This window comes from Aphelocoma coerulescens, chromosome 2, assembly GCF_041296385.1.
Source record: "Aphelocoma coerulescens isolate FSJ_1873_10779 chromosome 2, UR_Acoe_1.0, whole genome shotgun sequence".
NCBI lineage: Eukaryota > Metazoa > Chordata > Aves > Passeriformes > Corvidae > Aphelocoma > Aphelocoma coerulescens.
The window spans coordinates 2,890,683-2,910,556 of NC_091015.1; the positions used below are offsets into that span (position 1 = coordinate 2,890,683).

General features: G+C 45.2%; 1 protein-coding gene across 1 annotated transcript in view; it reads right to left on the reverse strand.

Moving 5' to 3' along the window:
- Window positions 1-19,874, reverse strand: part of VIPR1 (vasoactive intestinal peptide receptor 1) — a 100,864-nt gene that overhangs the window by 58,921 nt on the left and 22,069 nt on the right. The window contains exon 2 of the mRNA XM_069006287.1: window positions 5,481-5,577. Coding sequence (XP_068862388.1) covers window positions 5,481-5,577 — 97 coding nt within the window. The remainder of the gene's footprint in view (window positions 1-5,480; window positions 5,578-19,874) is intronic.

The following is a 19,874-nucleotide window of genomic DNA, read 5'->3' on the forward strand; positions in this document are numbered from 1 at the left end:
TATTAGGAAAAAGCTTTTTGTGGAAAGAGTGGTGAAATACTGGAATTGTCTGCCCGGGAAGGTGGTGGAATCGCCATCCCTGGATGTGTTTAAAAAAGATTGGAGGTGGCACTCGGTGCCATGGTTTAGTTGAGGTGTTAGGGCATGGGTTGGACTCGATGATCTTAGAGGTCTCTTCCAACCTGGTGATTCTGTGATTCTGTGAGTTCGAGCTGGATCAGCTATGTGGTGTCTGCTCCAGCACCTGGAGAGCTGCTGATAACAGGATTGTCCCACAGATCCCACTGACACCTCGTCTGCACCAGCAGGGCTTATGCAACTGGGAGGTGAGAATTCACTTGAACTTTCCCAAGCAAGGAACTATTAATTATTTCTTATCTTGCTGCACTATAAACAGATGGTGATGAATAAACAGGCTCCTAATTTAAACTTCATCAATGTTTTTTTCCAGCTTGATTTTTAATTTCCATATGTTCACTGCTTCTCCTCCCATCAAACTTGTTTTGACTTCTTCAGGGGGGACTGATAGAGACCCCCCCAGGCTCCAAATTTGGCTTTTCAAGCCAGCCTCCACTCTAAGCCTGTGGAACAGCAAAATATTCAGAGTTTAAACAGCATGAGCCATTTCCCACCTGGATTTTTTTCCATGGTGATGATGAGGTTGTAAGACTCGCCTCTATTGCCCACAACAAGTGTGAGGCATGTGCAAGTTGAGCAGATGTGGACAGGCAGTGGGAGGGGGAATGGCACTATTTTTTTTCCATGTTTTCCACTTTTCAGACTTTGTAATTGGGTTTTATTCTTCTTCCAAGACAAACAGGGCTAGAGAGCAAATAAAAAGTGCAGTGCTGAAGGACTGGATGTATCAGGACAGGCTGGACAGGGCTTGAAGCAACCTGGGATAGTAAAAGGTCATGGCAGGGGCTGGAATGAGATGACCTTTAAGGTCCCTTCCAACTCAAACCATTCCATGACTCTGATTCCATGAAGGCCGTGCTTCCTGCACAGCTCTTGGTCTCCAGAGCTGCTCACCCCACCCAGACACGAGTCACAGCTCCTTACTCAGCTACCATCCCTAAATGACTCTCCTGCTTCTGAAAGAGTATCTGATTGCAGAGCAAATTAATTAGCAATAATAGTATAAACAGATAAGGAGCTGATCCAGCCGACCTAGACCTGATTGATTTTCCTGCCTTTTAAACAAAGAGAGGGCTACTTTTTAAATTTATTATCATTTTATTTCTGTGCTTCAGTTTAAGCTGAAGTGTTTGTAAATTACAGCCATGGAGCAGAGAAGCTTTCCTGAAAACAAACCCAAAAATACTCTGTGCTCTGGGACCATTACATAAAAGAGGCAAGAGGAAATCAGCAGGAAGCAGTGCAGTGGTGATTCCTGCCTTGCAGCCTTCAGGAGCTCAGCCACACTTCACAGAGAGGGATTTGCCTCTGTCTGTGAGTCTGGGAAGAAAAACCCCCATATCCCAACCCTTGGGGGAGCTTCCCTACTGCTGCTCAGTGTGTTATCAGCTGAGCAGCCACTGTGTTGCATACAGATGTCCTGACTGGAAAAGCATCTGGAGTTAAATCCTGATTTTCAGTGGGGCTGGGATTGCATTCCTCACTTCTGAAATACAGGATCATGGAATAGTCTGGTTGAAAGGGACCTTTAATGATCATCTTGTCCAACTCCCCTGCCATGATTTCACCTCATCTGGCCAAGTCCCCTCTGGCTAGTGAACACCAGGACAGCGATCATCTGTGAAATGTGGTTTTTTCCTACACACCTGAGCTGCTCACTAAGATTCCCCTAATTTTAAGTATTTTGACAACAGGTAAGACAATCTGAACAGGATTCATCACATCCTGAAAGAGATGCCTACACCTGGCCAGAACACACCAGAGATACCCAAAACCAAGTGAAAATCCCTCACCAAAAGTCATTCCCATGCCATGGCTATTTGCTCATGTAAAACTGGTCTCAGCCTACCTAGCCTTGATTTTAATGGCAAAGAATCCACTCCTGTGTTGAATCACATGTGTCATTTAATGTCTTTGCAAGTTAAAAGAGTTAAAAGACAAGTTTTTGCAAGTTTGGAGTTAAAAGACACCAGGGCAGAGGAGTGCAAGGCCAGTCCTGCTCATGAAATCCAGCCCTGTGCTGCAACACACCTGCATCCCACACACCCTTCCAGAAACTGGGCAAGCTCTGCCACAAAGTCCATAAAATTCCCCTTCCTGCAGACCTGCAGAGAGGCTGTTGGGTGTCCTCTGATGGTTACAAACTTCCTGAAAAGCCCAGACTTTGATCTCACAGCCGTTTGGTTCTCCTCTGTACACACTAAAGCTTAAATGGCTTTCCTTGTGGGTTTCTCTCTCACTGCATCCTCTGCAGTCTTTCCTGTGCTGGAAAATGAACTTCTCCTCATCAGAGGTGGGCAATATTTAGTGACCTCTTGGCTGTAGAATCACAGCATCACCAGGGTTGGAAGAGACCTTTAAAATTGCCAAATTTCCTCAAATATGGGTAACTCCACAGGTACTGAATCACACTCCTAACAGGGAATAGAGGGATTCACATGGATCATCTCCTTCCAACCCCCTGCCATGGGCAGGGACACCTTCCACTATCCCAGGTTGCTCCAAGCCCCGTCCAACCTGGCCCTGGACACTTCCAGGGATGGAAGATCTGAAAAGAAAACTTGGATTTCATGCATGTACAGCCCCTGTGAGGAAGGGGGGGGGGTGTTTGAAGACAAAAGAGGGTTAAGAAGGACTTCATTGTTTATCAGTGCAAATCTACAGGCTTATCCCGAGCCAGTGATCAACCTCAGCACCACCATCAAGTGCTCTTAACAAGTGACTAATCTGTCTGACACATCAAATTACAGCTGTGATGAAGCCCCTATGTTCAATACAATTGATAATGGCTCCCAAACAAAGCTTTCTTTCCAGAATGTACCAAAACACTCTGTTTATTTCCACTCATTTAATAAGAAAGGATAATGAATCACTCCTTAAACCTCAAGTGATTTTCTTTTTGCTGAAAAGGCGTGGAAAGTGCAGAAGGCAGCACAAGTACCTGGCCATAAATCAAAGTTTTACACTGCAGATCTCAAGGAGACTCAATTTCTTTTCACCCTCCTGTTCGGGGGGGATGGAACTGGGTTAAGATTACATTTATCCTGAGAGTTTTACTAGGCTTTTTCTTTCCAGCAACACTCAGATGAAACAGTCATCACCTTCATATCATCACCTTCATGAGATTTCTCCACAAACTTCCCCCTCACCCCCAACCGTCAAAGTTCAAAGTTTGATTTTACAGCTCAGCTTTATTTATTGAATTACGGAGCCCCACTCCACAAAAACATCTTCTTTGACCTCCTCGTGCTCACGTGCTGTGAACACTCCCCTAAAGGGGAAGCACACTCTGTGTAGGCACTTGGAAATTACCTGTCCACACCAATTTCAAAACAGAGTTCTCCCTACACAGCCACCCATTTAAGAGATTCAGAGATTCAGGTTTTTTCTGTTGGTTCCGGGGCAGCTGTGAGTGTCTGGATAATAAAATCAGGTATTGAGCTCCTAAAAACCTGCTGATGTTTTGGGGTAAATGGATGCCAACTGCTTTCCACAAAGGAAGGGACCTTAAAATCATCTCCTTCCAACTCCTGCCATGGGCAGGGACATCTTCCACTATCCCAGGTGGTTCCAAGCCCCGTCCAGCCTGGCCTTGGACACTTCCAGGGATCCAGGAGCAGCCACAGCTTCTCTGGGCACCCTGTGCCAGGGCCTCCCCACCCTCACATGGAAGGATTTTTTCCTAATATCCAATCTAAACCACTCTCTTTCAGTTTGAAGCCATTCCCCCTTGTCCTGTCACTCCAGTTCCACTACTGTCTCCATAGACAAAACCATTTTCCTGTTCTCAAAACTGCAATTTCTGAATCAGTTCAATTTGTGAGTAGTGACTGGTGAAAATGTAGATTTGTCCCAGCCCAACATTTCAGCATTCATCAGGGAAAAAACCCTCCAAAGGATTTCTATATACTTGCTAATGCTTGGGCGTTAATGACTTGCAGCATGGCTGCGTGTCTTTATTTCAGAATTGGGAAAAATACTTTCATTGGTTTAATTCTGCTGTTAGAGAGAAGAAAAAGCTGTTCTCAATTAAACTTCCCAATGAAAAAAATAATTTTGGAAAAGCAGGAAAACTATTTTCACTTCAACTATTTTTTCTTCTCCTTGTAATGTACTGTATTTAATTGAATTTCTTTAAATATCCATGAAAACAAAATGAAGCATTTAGCTGGCTTTCAGATGAATGTTTTTATCAACCCTGAGTTCTCCCCTTACTGGATTGCAGAAGAACATTTCTTCAAACATCTCAATTTAACTGTACAGGGGCACTTGAAACAGCATCCAAATGAAGGAAAACCATCCCTTAGTAGATAAAAGCAGGGGCCAAAAGCCTTCCTGGCATCCAGTGAAGCTCCTCCTGGGATCAGCATGTCCCAGGATTCTGTTCCAACATTGCCAATGGAGACTTTTCTCTTCCACTTCTCCCTCTTTCGGGAGGAGGGATGCAAATTTCAAGCAGGATATGCATTTTCCCATCCCTTTGCCCAGCAAAATGGTCCCTTCTTTTTGGGTCCTGGCAGTCTAACGTGGGGCCCTACACACCTTTTACTTTCAGAGATGGGACTGGTGACTGGAGAGAGGCATTTGGAGGGCGAGAGATCCAACTGGATGCTTTTACTTGGGGTTTTGACAGCTCTGCTGCAGGACAGGGAGAGATGGGATGATGGGATGGGATGGGATGGGATGGGATGGGATGGGATGGGATGGGATGGGATGGGATGGGATGGGATGGGATGGGATGGATGGGATGGGGCAGCACCAAAATCTTATTCCTTTCCTGATCATTGAAAGAGTGGCTTAAGGAGACTGGAGACCCTTCCAGGGGGATTTCTCAGTGTGGGGAGCGCTCCATGAACAAGGAGAGGATCTCAGCTGCCTGTCCCAGCTCCAGAGATACTTCACAGCCTTGGAGCACCCTCTGCTTCACCACCAGGACAGGAGCAATTTTGGCATAGGGAAGGGAGGGCAGTTCAATCAAAGGAGATGGTCACAATGACTTCCCTTGGAGCTATCCAAGCCCCGGGAGAACTTCAGGCTTTGAGTTCCCAGGGAAAAATTGGAAAAATTCCACTTCAGAGAGGTGGACAACTGAGTTTAAACCCACTGAGACACCTCAGTTAGGCTGTCCCAGCTGGGAGGCTGCAAGGGAACCCCAGAGAGCTGCTGGAACTCTTGGCTGACTGAAGTGTACTCTGGAGGCACCTATTCCTCTCCCTTGTGAAGAGCGTCAGCTGGAGGAGGCCCTGGCCAGCAGCAGAAGGGCTGGGAAATGGCCAGGACAAGGCAGATGTGGCTGGGAGATGTGGGTTTGCTGGCCAGGGAGGGACTGAGCGTTGCCATACCTGAGGTCTGGTTGTCCCAGGTCAGCTCTGCCAAGCACTGGCTGCGCTCCTCCTCAATCTCCTGCATGATGCTGCACTCCGGCCGGGTGCTGGATGCCTGCAGGGAGGGCACAGAAGGAGACAGTGAGCAAAGGCCACCCTCAGAGGGGCATTCCTGTGGCTTCATGGCCTCGTGGAGCGAGATGGAGCTCTCCGGGACCACTGCACAGATGTGCACTCAGCCTTATTTTATGTTCCCTCGAGAGCAAGGAGAGAAACCCAGAGCCTGCTGAAAAATCAGCATTTCCCTCCATTTCCTTAGGAAAAAAACCCCACAACCTATTTTTTTTTTCTGATGATCAGGAGCAATTCTGCTGCTTTATGCTCCTGAAACCCTGCCTAGCTAACCAACAGCACCAGCTATGTAGGGCAGGAAGAAGGCAGCTTTAATATTCATGCCAGGAGCTGTGGGATCTGTGCTTCATGGTTTATTCCCCGTCTCCTGGCTCTCATGCTAATTCAAAGCACAACAAAACCCCAAATCAAATAAGAACAGAATCTCTGATGAAGATTAGGAGATCAAGGAGCTAAAAAGCAGGAAATTCCCAGTGACAAGACTTTTTTCTCCTCAAGTGGCTTCTTCTCAGTCAGCCCTAATCAAATTGTGTTTGTAATACAACGGTGGCCACAAAATGTTCAGGTAATTAATCATGGACTCCTCATAATGTGGAATTCATGAATTGCATCAATCATAACATGTGGAAACAGTGATTTTTACTCCAAAAAAAGGAACTGGGAGCTCACAGTTATCTCAGTGTCCCCTTGTCACCAACACGCTCTCAGCTGGGAGGTGACACCTTGACCATTGCTATGACCAGAAACGGAGGCTGCTCCAAGCCCCACCTCTTTTAAAGGGTTTGGAAAGGGCATTCAACAGGGAGAAAACTTCTCAGAAACCCAGCATCAAAGAGGTGGAGAGAGGGGAAAGAGAGCAGAAGTCTTGGCTTGAGTTTATACTGTCACTGTCAAATGTGATGAGGGAGAGAACATTGGCAGGGTGAACTCCAGGAACAGATCATGAGCACACAGGAGAAACCTCTGCCTGTAAGAAGGGACTGATTCACTGTTCACCCCTGAGTTTTGGGATAATCATATATATTCATCAGAAATAGGCAGGGAAAATAATTTTTTTTAAAAAAAGATCATTTCCTGTCTCGTTTCAAAATGTGTGTGTTATTGCTCTGTTCACATATTTGCCAGTCAAGGTTTTAAGACAAAAAATCCAGAAATCCTCTGAAGGAACAATTGTTTGATGTAAATTTGGGTTAAAATTATAAAATAACTTAGCACACTAAATTTATCTCATCATTTCCTATTAACCTACCCTGCTCTCTTCCCTGTTTCATGCCATGCCTGGTTCAGATTTTAATTTCCTTTAGGTTGGGAATGGGTCTTGACTAGCAGTGTATAAACAATTAATTGTGTGGTTTTCTAGTCAAATTAAAAATAAATAAAAAAACAAACACAAGAAGAAGGGGATTCATTTAGAGTTGTCTTCGTTCTCAAATGTTTCTTTTTCCCAAAGGGAAACAGATCTTTGGAAATTTCATCTTGGCTCATCTGAAATACCATAGATTCATTTTGTTTTGATTTACAGTGCTTCTTGCCATTTTATGTTAACCTTAAAAAAGCATGAGGGGAAGCGTGAGAGATTTGCAGAACACTTGCTGGAAAAATAAAGACTGAAATGTTTTCAAAACATTCTGACTTTTTCAAAGGGGAGTTTTAACTCTCTGGACTTAAACCATTGCCAAATTCATCTCACATCTATAAATACCCCTGGTTTTCACTTTATAAATTAATTCATATGACTTTAACTTTGATCAGGGCTGGCAAAGCACTCTGTATTCTACAATATGAATTTTTTTTTTTTTTTACTATTAATCTTACTTTTTTTTAGGCAGCAGATTTTATACCAAGCCCATTAGGAAGTACTTCACTGCCACTTCTTCCCTTCACTAAAATCTCATGCCTCAATTGGTTGATTGCATATTCACCTCAATGGCCCAATATTTACTTTTGAGTAACTGGTTTTCTCACCTTTACAAAACAAATGAGGCTCTGTTTTGAAAAGTGGGCTTGTGACAGGCTCAGGTAAACTTGATCACACATATAATTTTTAAAAATATCATCTTTTTTTTTTTTCCCCATACAATCTAGGAGAAAATATATCTATGTTAGGCAGAACACTGAAAGAAGAGTGTCCAGTAGATAAAATAACAAAATCCAGGTGATCTTGGATTTTGTAGTGCTGGTGCTGACTTCTTGTGAGCTTTTAGGGAAGGTGGGTGCTCACAACAACCCCAAGTAGGGCTGGGGGCACAGAGGTTGGAAAAGGACCTGAGGGTGCTGGTGAGGGAAGCTGAACATGAGCCCAGATATGCCCAGGTGGGCAGGAAGGGCGATGGCACCTGGACTGGACCAGGAACAGGGTGTCCAGCAGGACCAGGGTGGGGATTGTCCCCTGTGCTGGGCACTGGTGAGGCAACACCTCGAATCCTGGTGTCAGTTTTGGGGTCCTCACTACAAGAAGGACATTGAGGGGCTGGAGCGTGTCCAGGGAAGGGAATGGAGCTGGGAAGAGGCTGGAGCCCCAAGAGCGGCTGAGGGAGCTGGGAAAGGGGCTCAGCCTGGAGCAAAGGAGGCTCAGGGGGGACCTTGTGGCTCTGCACAAGTCCCTGACAGGAGGGGGCAGCCGGGGGGGTCGGGCTCTGCTCCCAGGGAACAGGGACAGGACAAGAGGAAAAGGCCTCAAGTTACACCAGTGAAGGTTTAGTTTGGATATTAAGGAAAATTTCTTCACTGAAAGGGTTAACACTGGCACAGGCTGCCCAGGGCAGTGGTTGAGTCACCGTCCTCTGGAGGCACTTAGCAGCCATGTAGATGTGGCACTTGGGGACATGGGTTAGTGGTGGCCTTGGCAGGGCTGGGGTAATGACTCCTCTTGATGACCTTGGAGATCTTTTCCAACCTTAATGATTTTATGATTCCATAAACAAGGAGTGGGATGTATCTCAGCTCCTCTGTCAGTGGGACACATCATCCTCAATTTTAGCTGAGTCAGAGCTCTGTGTCTAGTCTGACCTGATTTTCTGCCATTCCTTCCAGTCCACACGGAGCAAGCAAACACCAGCTCTGAAGGTTTTCATCCCACTTCACTGCCCGTAGTTGGATGGGTTCAAACCTAAATGTCCAGCATTTGGCTGGAGAAGGTCAGTGATGTATGGATTTAACATCCACAGGCCTTTCACTTAATCAAGGTCAACAAACAGATTCACACTGGAGGACTTTGAGTTTGTGGCTCATTTTGCACATTAACTAAAGAAATAAATAAACAACTCAATGACAGCAGCCTTCCTTCAACCTCCTCAGTGATAACAGCAATAACCCTCACATGTCGCAGCTGTCACTGATAAAGGTTAAACAAGGCAGATGGAATACAAATAATCCAAAAATACCACGGTTTTGGGCATCACCCGGAAACAGAAAGTGTGTCTTTCTTTTGTTGGGGGCTCAACAGGGTATCTGGTGAGCAAGGGAACAAGTTCAGCTGCCTTAATTCACCTCCCAGGTGACAAAATGTTCATGGCTGGAAAGAGCCCTCAAGAGCTACAAGTCCTGCCTGTCAAAGGGGAGATTCCCTGGATGAGGGGCTAAATAATTATCTTTCCTTGGTCTATTCCTGCTAGAAAAGTTGAATGAGATTTTATAGAGATCTGTGTACAAACTCACTTTACTGCTTCTCCATTCTAGGGGGTTTTTTTGCTATGTTCTGTTGTTTTGGTTGGTTTTTTTTTCAATGGAAAAAGCAGAGATTTGGGGCTTTGGCCTCTTCCACTGCAGTGAGCAACTGGCTACGCAGACAAAGGGCTGAGGAGCACTTGAATTCCCATTTCCCATCCAAAAAGTAAATATAAAGCAAAAAGCATGACAAGCTCTGGTTAGCTCATGGTAACATCAGACAACGAACTATAATCCAGTTTCTTGGGAATATCCATTATGGGTGAAGCTGAAACGTGGTAACCACCCCTCACTAATCCCTCCTGGCATGCCCAAAACACCATGTAGAGTTGTGGTGAGTTTGTCAGGGGTTTTCCCACTCACACTCTGATCCCTGAGCAGAAAGATGAAGGGAATGTTTTGCTGGATGGGATTTCTTGCAGCTCTGAGTCCTGCAGCAACTCTCACATAACAAGGAGTTGTAACCAAAGTCTTTGTTAACGAGACTTTTCCTTCCTGACAGATCCCAGAAATTGTTAGGGGATTATTGTGCAGTCTGCTGCTGCAAATAAAGCCTTTGTGTACACTCTTTAATTAAATACAATTCCAAGGGTTGTCACGGACTGAAGGAGCTGCAGAAATGTTTAGTCTCATCTCTGCTGTCTGCCATCAGCAGGGCCAGAATATCCACGGGACACGTGGCAGCTCATCAGAGACAGGTGGGATTCACAGCAGGGCACAGAAGGAGGGATGTGAGCCTCGAAACGTCCCTTTGTCCTGATCCCAGAGTGCTCCTGGGCTCACCTGGAGCTCACTGCATGGAGACTCCAGAGGTGGGGACAGGGCTGACCACGGTGACAACAGGATTTGGAGTCAAAGGAGGAGTAGAACTGCAAAGTCTTCAGATGATGAAATCCCATCCCTCACCCATTTCTGGTCAGCTCAGTGGAAGTGGACATGGGTTCACTTGTGGTTTTCTGAGTGACCATTTCTCACCATCCCCACCTTCCCACAGCTTCTGTGAAAATAGGGATGCAATAAGACAAGAGCAAGGTGCCTTCCTAGAGTTTCTGTAACTTGACTTCAGCCACTGCTCAAGGTGAAGTTTCTCAACCCTTTCTCACGTGAACAACAGAGGAAATGAAAGGTTTTAGCAGGCAGGTCTTATTTCAAGCATCAGAAATACGACCTCCCTTTGGCTTTCAGTAATATTTATTATTTGTAGGAACACAGGACTGAAGGAACTTCTCACACAACAACCCTGGCTTTGATTTCTTCCACAACTTCATTCAGCTCTATCTTAAAACTAGATTTTCAGATTCTTTTCTGTTTCTTCCTTTTAAACATCCTCAGGAAAATACAACTTTTTTCCTAAAAACCTTCTTGAGTGGGCCAAAAAATACTGTGTAAAAAGACAAGAATCAGCAAAAGAAGACACCAGCTCAGGTTTTATATCTATTGTGATGGGTGACGCAATTTCCAACAATAAGGCTGTCAAAAGCTGCAAAAGCTCTTGTGATCTGGGGGGGGGAATAATAAAAAAGGGAGTATTTATGAAGTATTATAATTATTTGCTCTTCTGAAGGACCTTTGTGTAAGATTCCAAAACTATGTTACAGATGTTGTGACAATGAGGGGATGTAAATTTTAAATACCAATAATATGGACATAGAATGGAAGATAAATCTGAGTTTAAAACTCCCCAAACCTCCTGTGTGCCCTTTGTAGGATCAATACAGGAGGATTTGCAAACCCAGTGATTTTTAAACAGAGAAAAGTTATATTCTCCAGTGACTTCTCTCATGATGTGAATAAATTCTCTGTGACCAACCACCAGTGAGGGACTCTGGGATCACTTGTAGGAGCATGTGTCCCTGGGAGACTTTTCCAAATAAAAGAGGTCCAGGCAAATGCCCAACTCTCCTGACTCCCACTTAGCTGTTCCAACCACTCCACTTTCTGCTCCTGCCAAACAGAATCCTGCCAATGACAGATCCATCATTCGACGAGGAAAGCAGATGTCTTTTCCCAGCTCATCCAAGCAGGCCCTGTCAAACAAAGGCAACTTGGCCAAATCAATCCAGCAGCTTGGAGGCTCGGAGCCCTCTTTTAGTCTGATTGTCCCATTTCTGTGGGAGCCGTTGGGAGATCAAGGAAAAAAGAGTATTTTGCAAAGAGAGCCAGAGGGAAAGGGAGGCTGAGCAGCTGTTAAGCTGCTCCTTAACTCCTTAGGGACAAGCTTGAAAACGTCTCTGCTGCAAAACCGAGCTGAATTAGGGTTTTAAGGAAGAAGTGACATCCTGGAATTGGAGTCATGACACACAACAATTAAAAGAGGCAGCACCTAAGTAAATTCTCACAAGTGAGTAGGAGACTGCTCTGATGGCTGGGTAAGCACGTTCTGCTCCTTGCTCTAAATTATCAGCTGGAGTAGCCAGGGGTGAATTTCCTCTCCAGGAAGCTCAGGCCGAGGATCTGAATCCAGGCTGTTGCAGGAATGGAGGGATGCTGCAACACTGAGATCAGCGGTGCTTAGAGCTGCAATTACAGGGTACAGAGCAAAGTGCGACAATATCCCTCATATGGCTGAGGGAAAACAAGAGAGGAACAACGGTGATTGTCCCAAAAGGGATGGGGACAGGGACAGGAAAGGAGGGAAAGAAGTGGACCCCTCTACCTGACTTCTCTAGAAATTGGAGGGCAGCAAAGTACCTTGCAGTTTTCCCTGAGCTGCTGATCATTGACTGCTTTTAATTTCCTTTTCCCTTCGGGTCTAAGAAGCCTGGTCGAGGGAAGTCTGTTCTTTTTTATAAAGACTGCTCCAAAATTTACCTACTTAACTATTTAAACCTTCTGAATGAAATTCAACTGCAAAGCATCTGCTCAGTCAATGACAGGAACATTGACAGGAACAATGAGCAGAAATACAAAGGAAATGCAGATCCCGACCTGCCCAACCCCCAGGGCTCAGGAACAGGATTTGGGGATCCATGGGCAAAAATTATGAGTCTGTAATGTAAACATCTACATCTGTCTTCACACTGATTGCACCTGAAGAGAGAAGCAGGAACTTTCAGGGCATGAGCCACTCCAAACTGAAGGAACTGTCTAAAACAGGCAAAAGGAAACTTGCCCTCTTCTGCTCCATCCAGGGACCCTGAGGCAGCTGGCTGAGAGGTGGATCCCTACTCTGCCAATATCTAAAGTTAAGTGAGCCAGACCCCCACTGCCTGGGATTTGTGTACACACCTCACAAACACAAAACCTTCTCAAAGCAGGACCCCGCGGGCCTCCTGCAAGGCTGGATATTGGGTGTTATTTATAGCCAGGAAGCTGGATAGAGCAAACTGGGTGTTCTCCAGTTCTCAGAAAAGCTGTGGTGCTTTGGTTTGAGGAACAACAGTTTTGGTTACCAACATGGGCAGCTCCTGTTAACTTTTAGGGGAACTGAAAGGCCTGAGGGTGTCTAGAAATCCAGTGTGAGCCCAGGGTTACCAGGAGAGGAAGGGCTGGAGTGACAGACACCAGGCTCACCCTGCATTCCTGCTGGAAACCCTCAGAGCTGGAATAAGCACCAGCTTCACCTGGAGCTCTGGGGCTGTTTGGAGAGGAGGCAGTTCCTGTCCACAGCTTCTCACTGCTCTTTTTTCCATACGCTCAGGGAAGAACAGCAAAGAGAAGTATTACACAACAGCTTTAAACTGAAAGAGAGCAGGTTCAGATTGGATATTAGGAAGGAAATTATTCACTGGTGAGGCCCTGGCACAGGTTGCCCAGGGAATTTGTGGCTACCCCTGGATCCCTGGAAGTGTTCCAGGCCAGGTTGGACAGGGCTTGGAGCAACCTGGGATAATGGAAGGTTTAGTGTTGGTATCACATCCCAAAGAGCAACCACGAGGAGATAAAGAAACAAGAAAGAGAAAATAAGAAAAAAGGAATGCATAAAATAATCCTTCCTATGGGCTTATGTTTTCCAGCAGTCACCACAGTGCCCTTCTATAACACAGTTTGGGATAAAGTTTTAACCTTCTTGGCTATCAATTCCTTCCACATCTTTTATCAAACCAACCTAAGTGAAACTCCAGGATAATTTTACTATTCATACATCACTTCCATTCTAAGAAAGTGGCCCTAACAGGGCTTGTTTGTGCCACTATTCAGAGCTTTCCGTGAAAATCCAGGTATGTTCCTGGAACAATCCATAAACATGTCTCATTTCAAAGAATTCACTCTCCAAGGGCTGCTTTCCTGCAAAGGGGAGCACAAAAAATACAAAGATGTTGGCACAAGATGAGTTTGGTTCATTCAGACAGTGGGAAAAAAACGGATGTTTTCTCTCTCAAATGGAGCAGAAGTGGTTCAGTCAAAGCTCTGGATGAGTATATTACTCATGGGCTTGTAAAGCATTTTTATCAGAGCCCTCTAGTGAATGGTTCTTCACAGATGGTCTGAAGCATCCAGGTGTGCCTTCCAGGAAGAAGAACATGCTGGGATGAGCTCCCAACCTTGGGACAAAGGAAAAAGTCATTGTTCCTAAAAATGAGGGAGTCAAGAATGCCCCAGTAGCTTGGAGCCACTCCAAGCTCAAGAGCTTCTCTGACGAAAATCAGGACAGGGCCACCTCTCCTCCTCTGGCTGAGGAAGGAAGGAAACAAAAGGACAAATCATTTATAAAATGTGTGAAGCAGCAAGGTTAGGACAACCACAGGGAGCATTGCTGCCATGGAGAAAAGGGATTCACAAAAATGGGGAAAACCACAGAGAGAGCAGGTGAAGAGATCCTGACCTGAGGCAGCACGGGATGGACACATGGATAAAGCTGGTTTAGAGGAACAGAACGTGCTGGAGAACACGGATTGTCCAGGCATCTCCCAGAGGAAAGCTTCTCATGACATTTAAGTTTGCCAGCTCTGGGTTAAGACATTTTTGATAACCCTCCTGTGCCCAATGGCCAGTGGACATAGAGGACATTGTACATCTGAGCAGCTGCTGAAGAGGGACATTCTCATCAGGACCTAACAGCCTGACTTTAGGAGGAATTTAACAGTCCTGGAGGAGCAAACATTCCTGGACTCAGTAAACAGAACTACCAGCATTCCCCCTGCACGGTCCTGCGAGAAGGGTCAGTGTGAAGACACAGGAATAGTTCAAAACGTGGCTCCACTCCTGGTGGCTGAAGAGGGAGTTAAAGCCCCAGGTTGAACAAGCTGTAACGTGAGCTTAAGAGCCTTAAACACAGAGGAAAAGGTAACAAATAGGACATGACATGCACTCGCCCACGCTGTCTAAACCAGGCATGCACGCAGCACTTCCACCTGAGGAGAGCACTGACGTCTCCCCAGGAGCCTGAGGGCTGCATCTAATTCTTGTGTCAGCTCCCACCACCCTCCTCATCATGATGCTCATGGAGGGATGCTGTGACAGGGCTGCATCCCAACCATTGACACTTCTGAGCATGCAGCTGAGTGCCAGGTGGAACTGATGATCCCAGTGAGGTGTCAGATGATAGAAAAGTCCACGTTCCAAATGCAAACAACCCATTTTCCATGTTTCAAACACATGGAACGGTTTGGGTTGCAAGGGACCTTAAAGACCATCTCATTCCAACCCCCTGCCAGGGGCAGGAACACCTTCTACTATTCCAGGTTGCTCCATGTCTCATCCAGCCTGGCCTTGGACACTTCCAGGGATGGGCCATAGTGAGGCTTGACCAGGGAAATGTTTTCCAATGCCTTTAAGGAAGCAAGGATCAAACCCTCTCGCTTCCTGCAGGGATTCACCACCCCAGCTTGCCTGTTGGGTGGGAGCTTTGCTTCCCATCCATCCCTGAACAAAGTCAGCTTCCAGCATCCTCAAACTGGGCATCAGCTTGTGGTGAACCAGATGCTCAGGCAGATAATTAATTCTACTTTATTCCCCCAGGCATTTCCTTTTGTCATTCCTTACCTGCTAACAGCACACATGGGGGGAAAAAGATTAGAGGGAAGATGTTTCTGCTTTGTCTGGCTAAAAGGGAAAATATAAAAGAGAACAAATGACACAGGAACTGAGTTCTTTGATGGCAAAACCAAATCTTAGTGGTATGGGATCACCAGACCTCTCTCAGGTGATGCCACTGGCTGTAGATCTCAGAATGATTTACAAAGGTAGTATCTCTAATGTCTTTTGACAGATGGAGAAACGAAGGCAGAAAGCCCAAGATAAAGAAAAACCCTGCATAAAACAAACCAAAAAAAACCCCCCAAACTCAAAAAAACTTAAAAAAAGCCCAACCCACAAAAACCCCACCAAAAAATCCACAACAAAACTGTCAAGTAGGTCTCTTTGCCTCCAGAAACTCCTTCCTTATAGAAAAAAATAGACAAAATAGTAACAACCCCCTCTCTAGATACTTCACACTCTCTGCTGCCAGCATTTGAATGTCTCTAAAAGTCCTTTCCATGTGCCAGTGTACGCTGATGTCCACGTCAGTCAGAGATATGAAATATTGAAATGCTCTCCTCAAAATACCCTGGTCTGCCAGCAAAGAGCCAGCAGAGGAAGGGAGAATTTGTGTGGAAAAATGAGTGGAAAAGAAAGGAGTTTGGCTCTCGTTCCATGGGAACAAGAGAAGGACTTCAAATCTCGCTTTAGGAATATTGGATATGAGGAAAACAACAGATTAGGCAATTAGGAAGGTAAAGCCTGAGATGGACATCACTGATCAGGACACCTGGGAAGAGGATCTTGGAAAGAAAACAATGTTTAGAGCAGCAGAAGGAGCAGAAAATCTCTGAGCATTGCTAGAAGTCTCAGCCTGGCTGTCAGGATCGACTCAGCTGAGCAGAAAATGCCTTTGAGCAACAGGACTAAAAAGAGAACAACAGGAAAAGAAACCAAGTGAGATTACTATGCAAAGAGCTGAAATTCAAGAGAAAGCTAAAGATAGCACCCAAAAAAGGAGAACTCACATGTAGCCCCACCCCAGCTTCTGTTCACTGGCTTCTCCAAAGCACTGGAGGTGAAAATATAATTTTACTAATGCAAACTGGAATAGTTGCACATGAAAATGATTTAGCTTGAATAACTGAGAACAACAACAGGACTGGGTGTGAAGGCACTCAGGGGTATGGAAAGTGATGGGAGGTGGAAGCCACTCAGAGGGGGAAAATGGGCTCAGATGGGATGGTGGGACTGGCACCATCTGGCTGAAAGTCAACAAAAGTAAATCTTTTTTATATGTAGGAAGGAGGGGGGGAAAAAGATCCAGACAGCTCTCAGCAGGTTAATCTGAGTTAAATACTCAAGACTTCTGAACACCACTTGAAGGAAAGAGTGATGGGAAGTGGCAGCAAATGGAGGTGGGGACAAAACAGGAAATGTGGATTATTGAAAGTAACTCATGGCATTATGTAACCTATATATAAATTATGTAACCTATAGGGGTTTTTTTAAGGTAATTGGTTGGTTTGGGGTTTTTAGGGGGGGAGAGATGAAAGTCAGTGGATCTAAACTTTCCTAACCTCAGTAAATAATCTGGTTCTATGCTGAAAGGAATGACTTCTGTAACAATGGATACAAGGATTAGTAAAACTGGAAGCAAACTAAAGGAGATTGCCCAGAGAAGCTGTGGATTCCCCATCCCTGGAAGTGTTCCAGGCCAGGTTGGACTGGGCTTGGAGCAATCTGGGATAGTGGAAGGTGTCCCTGCCCATGGCAGGGGGTGGAACGTGCTTTTTTTTAATCACTTGTGTGAACAGACACCTGAAAGTGGCTAATCCAGATCTACCCACAACTAAAGATGGGGCGAACAGCCTTAAAAAGAGACAGAGAGGGATAATTAAAGGATGCTGATGGTGCCTTTTGAGTAACCAGCCCTTTACAGCCCCCTCCTGCCTGGCACCTTTCCATCAGGAGTTGGATCTTTCCTGGCTCTACCCCAGCATCCCTTGGTCGCATCAAATCAAGACAGAAATAACACTTGAGAGCTCCCCCAGAAACTGCAGTCCTGTAACATGGCTACAATTTCCTGACTGGAAAGAGAAGGGGAAAAAAAAAAAGAAAATTTAAAAAAAAAAAATAGCAACTAAATTCAACTTTGGTTTTGGGGAAGAAAGCATGAAACTTAGGCAAAAAATTTTTGCTGACTCTCCAAAACTCCTTCAAGTGTGCAAAATCAATTAGGTGAGAGACAGGGAGCAGCATGCTGAGCAGCAAGAATATCAGTGAGGAGCAGAGGGAACATCTCTTTCCACAGCAGCCACCTCCAGAAGGGTGAGAGAGGGGAGGAAAGCAAAACTGCTGGGGAGAAATCAGCCCTACCTATTCATGCTTCTCCTTGTGAGCCTTTCAAACCCTGACTGTGACATGGGATAACAGAGGAGGAGGCTCCCAGGTGTCCCTGTGAGATCTCTGGGATTTCAGCACCCAAATGCCTTTCTGAGGTGGGGTGGTTTCACACTGACACTCAGTGCCTCTGCATGCATGAAAAAATCACAGCCCTGCCCAAAACCTATAACAAGAGTGGTCATCTTTGCTGATAGGAAACTCCTGACACTCTCTCAGTGCCCTTGAGCACTGATCTGTGGCTCTGACAACACAGTTCTGAGACAGCCAGGTGCTCTGGGCAGCTGAACACAAGAGGCTGAGCTCAGAGAATGCTCAAAATGTATTGGTGCCACTGCCATTGTCCCTCCATAAACACAACCATGGCCTGAATAACCAATTCTCCCCACTGGAGAGAGGCTGGAAGTTCATCCAACATAACAGCAAAGTCTCTCAGGTGTGAGTTATCCCTTCTCATTATTGTTTTAACAACCTGTCCTGCAGTAAATCTGGCCAAGGGATTATCCCCGTTACTCCCAAGGAAAGGATGCCACAGAGGCATCGTGGTGACCCCAGCACAGGCAGTACCTGGGGCTATCTAATCACTGAATTACAGGAAAGTTGGCTGGAAGGGGTCTCTGGAAGGCTGGTCCAGCCTTCAGCTCGAAGCTGGACTCACACCAACGTTACTTTTGCTCAGCCACAGATTTCTCTACCCAAAAAACCTCCAAGCATGGAGATTGTACAATCTTTCTGGGTGATTTGTTTTGTTTCACAACCCTTGTAGTGCAGAAAACTGCATTATTTGTACCTGCTCTTCAAGCACCTTCTGACTACACCCTTGTGTAGAACCTTGAGGTCAAAGAGGAGCCACATCTCCCCCTTTCACACAGCAAATGTTCATCTACACGGTCAGGTGTCCCCCTTTTCACCTTCACAAATAATAACCGTGAAGATTTGCATTGGCAGCCTTCTTGCAAGGTAAATTGTAAGACAAAATTAAGTCACAGAGATTTCCAATGGCTTTCCAGTGGAAATTGGCAGGATTGCACCTCGTTTCCAGGTGGCTGGCACAATGCACAGCCTGCCTCACCGCTGAGAATGGCATTGTGGGGATGATTAAAGGTCTGGATAACCCACTAGGATAAAAAATAAGAGTAAAAAAGCCAATTTAAAAAAAATCCCAGCTAAACTTAGGGATAGAGAAAGCAAATGTGTAATCAATCACAAACAGCAAGAGCCTAAACGATAAGATTTCTTCCCAAGGATATCTATTTAATTTGGGGAAAAAAGGCCTAAATTCAACAGACTGAACTCTCTGACGAGACAAATGAGGATTAGAAGCAAAGCTCTGCTTGGGGATGGTTTAACTCTGCCTGGCAGGACTGGCCAGAAGAGCCTTTCAGGAGCATCTCTTCCCAATCATTTGGGTTTGTTTGTACTGCAGGTCCAAGGAAGGAACTGATGGTTGGAGCTATGCAGATGGTAAAATTAAACTTCATGGAGTCAAACAGGTGAGCTCCAGAGGTACTTTCCAAATTCAGCTGACCCAATCCTGCATGAAAATGATGTTGAGCTTGTCAAGTGTAAAGGGAGAAGGTGCAATTTTGGGGATTATTCTTTTAGCTATCAGAAAAAACCCAACAAAAATTAGAACAGTCCATATGAGTCTGACATCTTATCCCTGTTTAATAAGCAAGAAGTCCCAGAAATGGTTTCTATAACCTTTTGTCCCATCCTTTATCAGTATCCCCAGTGATGAGGCTTCACAGTGTCCTTATAGATCCTAACCCACTCCTGGGCTTCTCTGTGCTGACCATCAAAAAGATTTGATCTATGTTTTGAAACACTAAATTACAGTGACTGCAACTTAAGGCTCAGATGTGTAGTTCTACCCTACCAAATTTGTGGTTCTACCCAGACTGGTTATGGAGATTTTTTTTTTCTCCTGCTTTTTATTTGTGGAAGTTTTATCAAATACTCAAAGACAAGTTGTGATTTGTCCCTCAATGTTTCATTTTCTAGAATAAACACCCCCAGTTCTTTTAAATTTTTTTTCCACAGCATTTTTCAGACCTTTTATCATTTTTCTAGTCCTGCCTGGATCCCAGCTTCTTCAAGTGTTTTTAGCCCAGAACAGAAACACGTGCTCCAGTTAGAAGTCTGCCAGGGATTATTTGCTTCTTTTCCTTTGACCAAAACAAAAGTTTGGTTCCAGTTTATTGTTTATCTTACTTGCAGCTTAACACAGTCAGCAGCCAAATGTAAAGGGGTTGTCTATGAGCTTGGCCCAACGTCTGTGGAAAATGAACTGAAACAGGCAAAAAAACC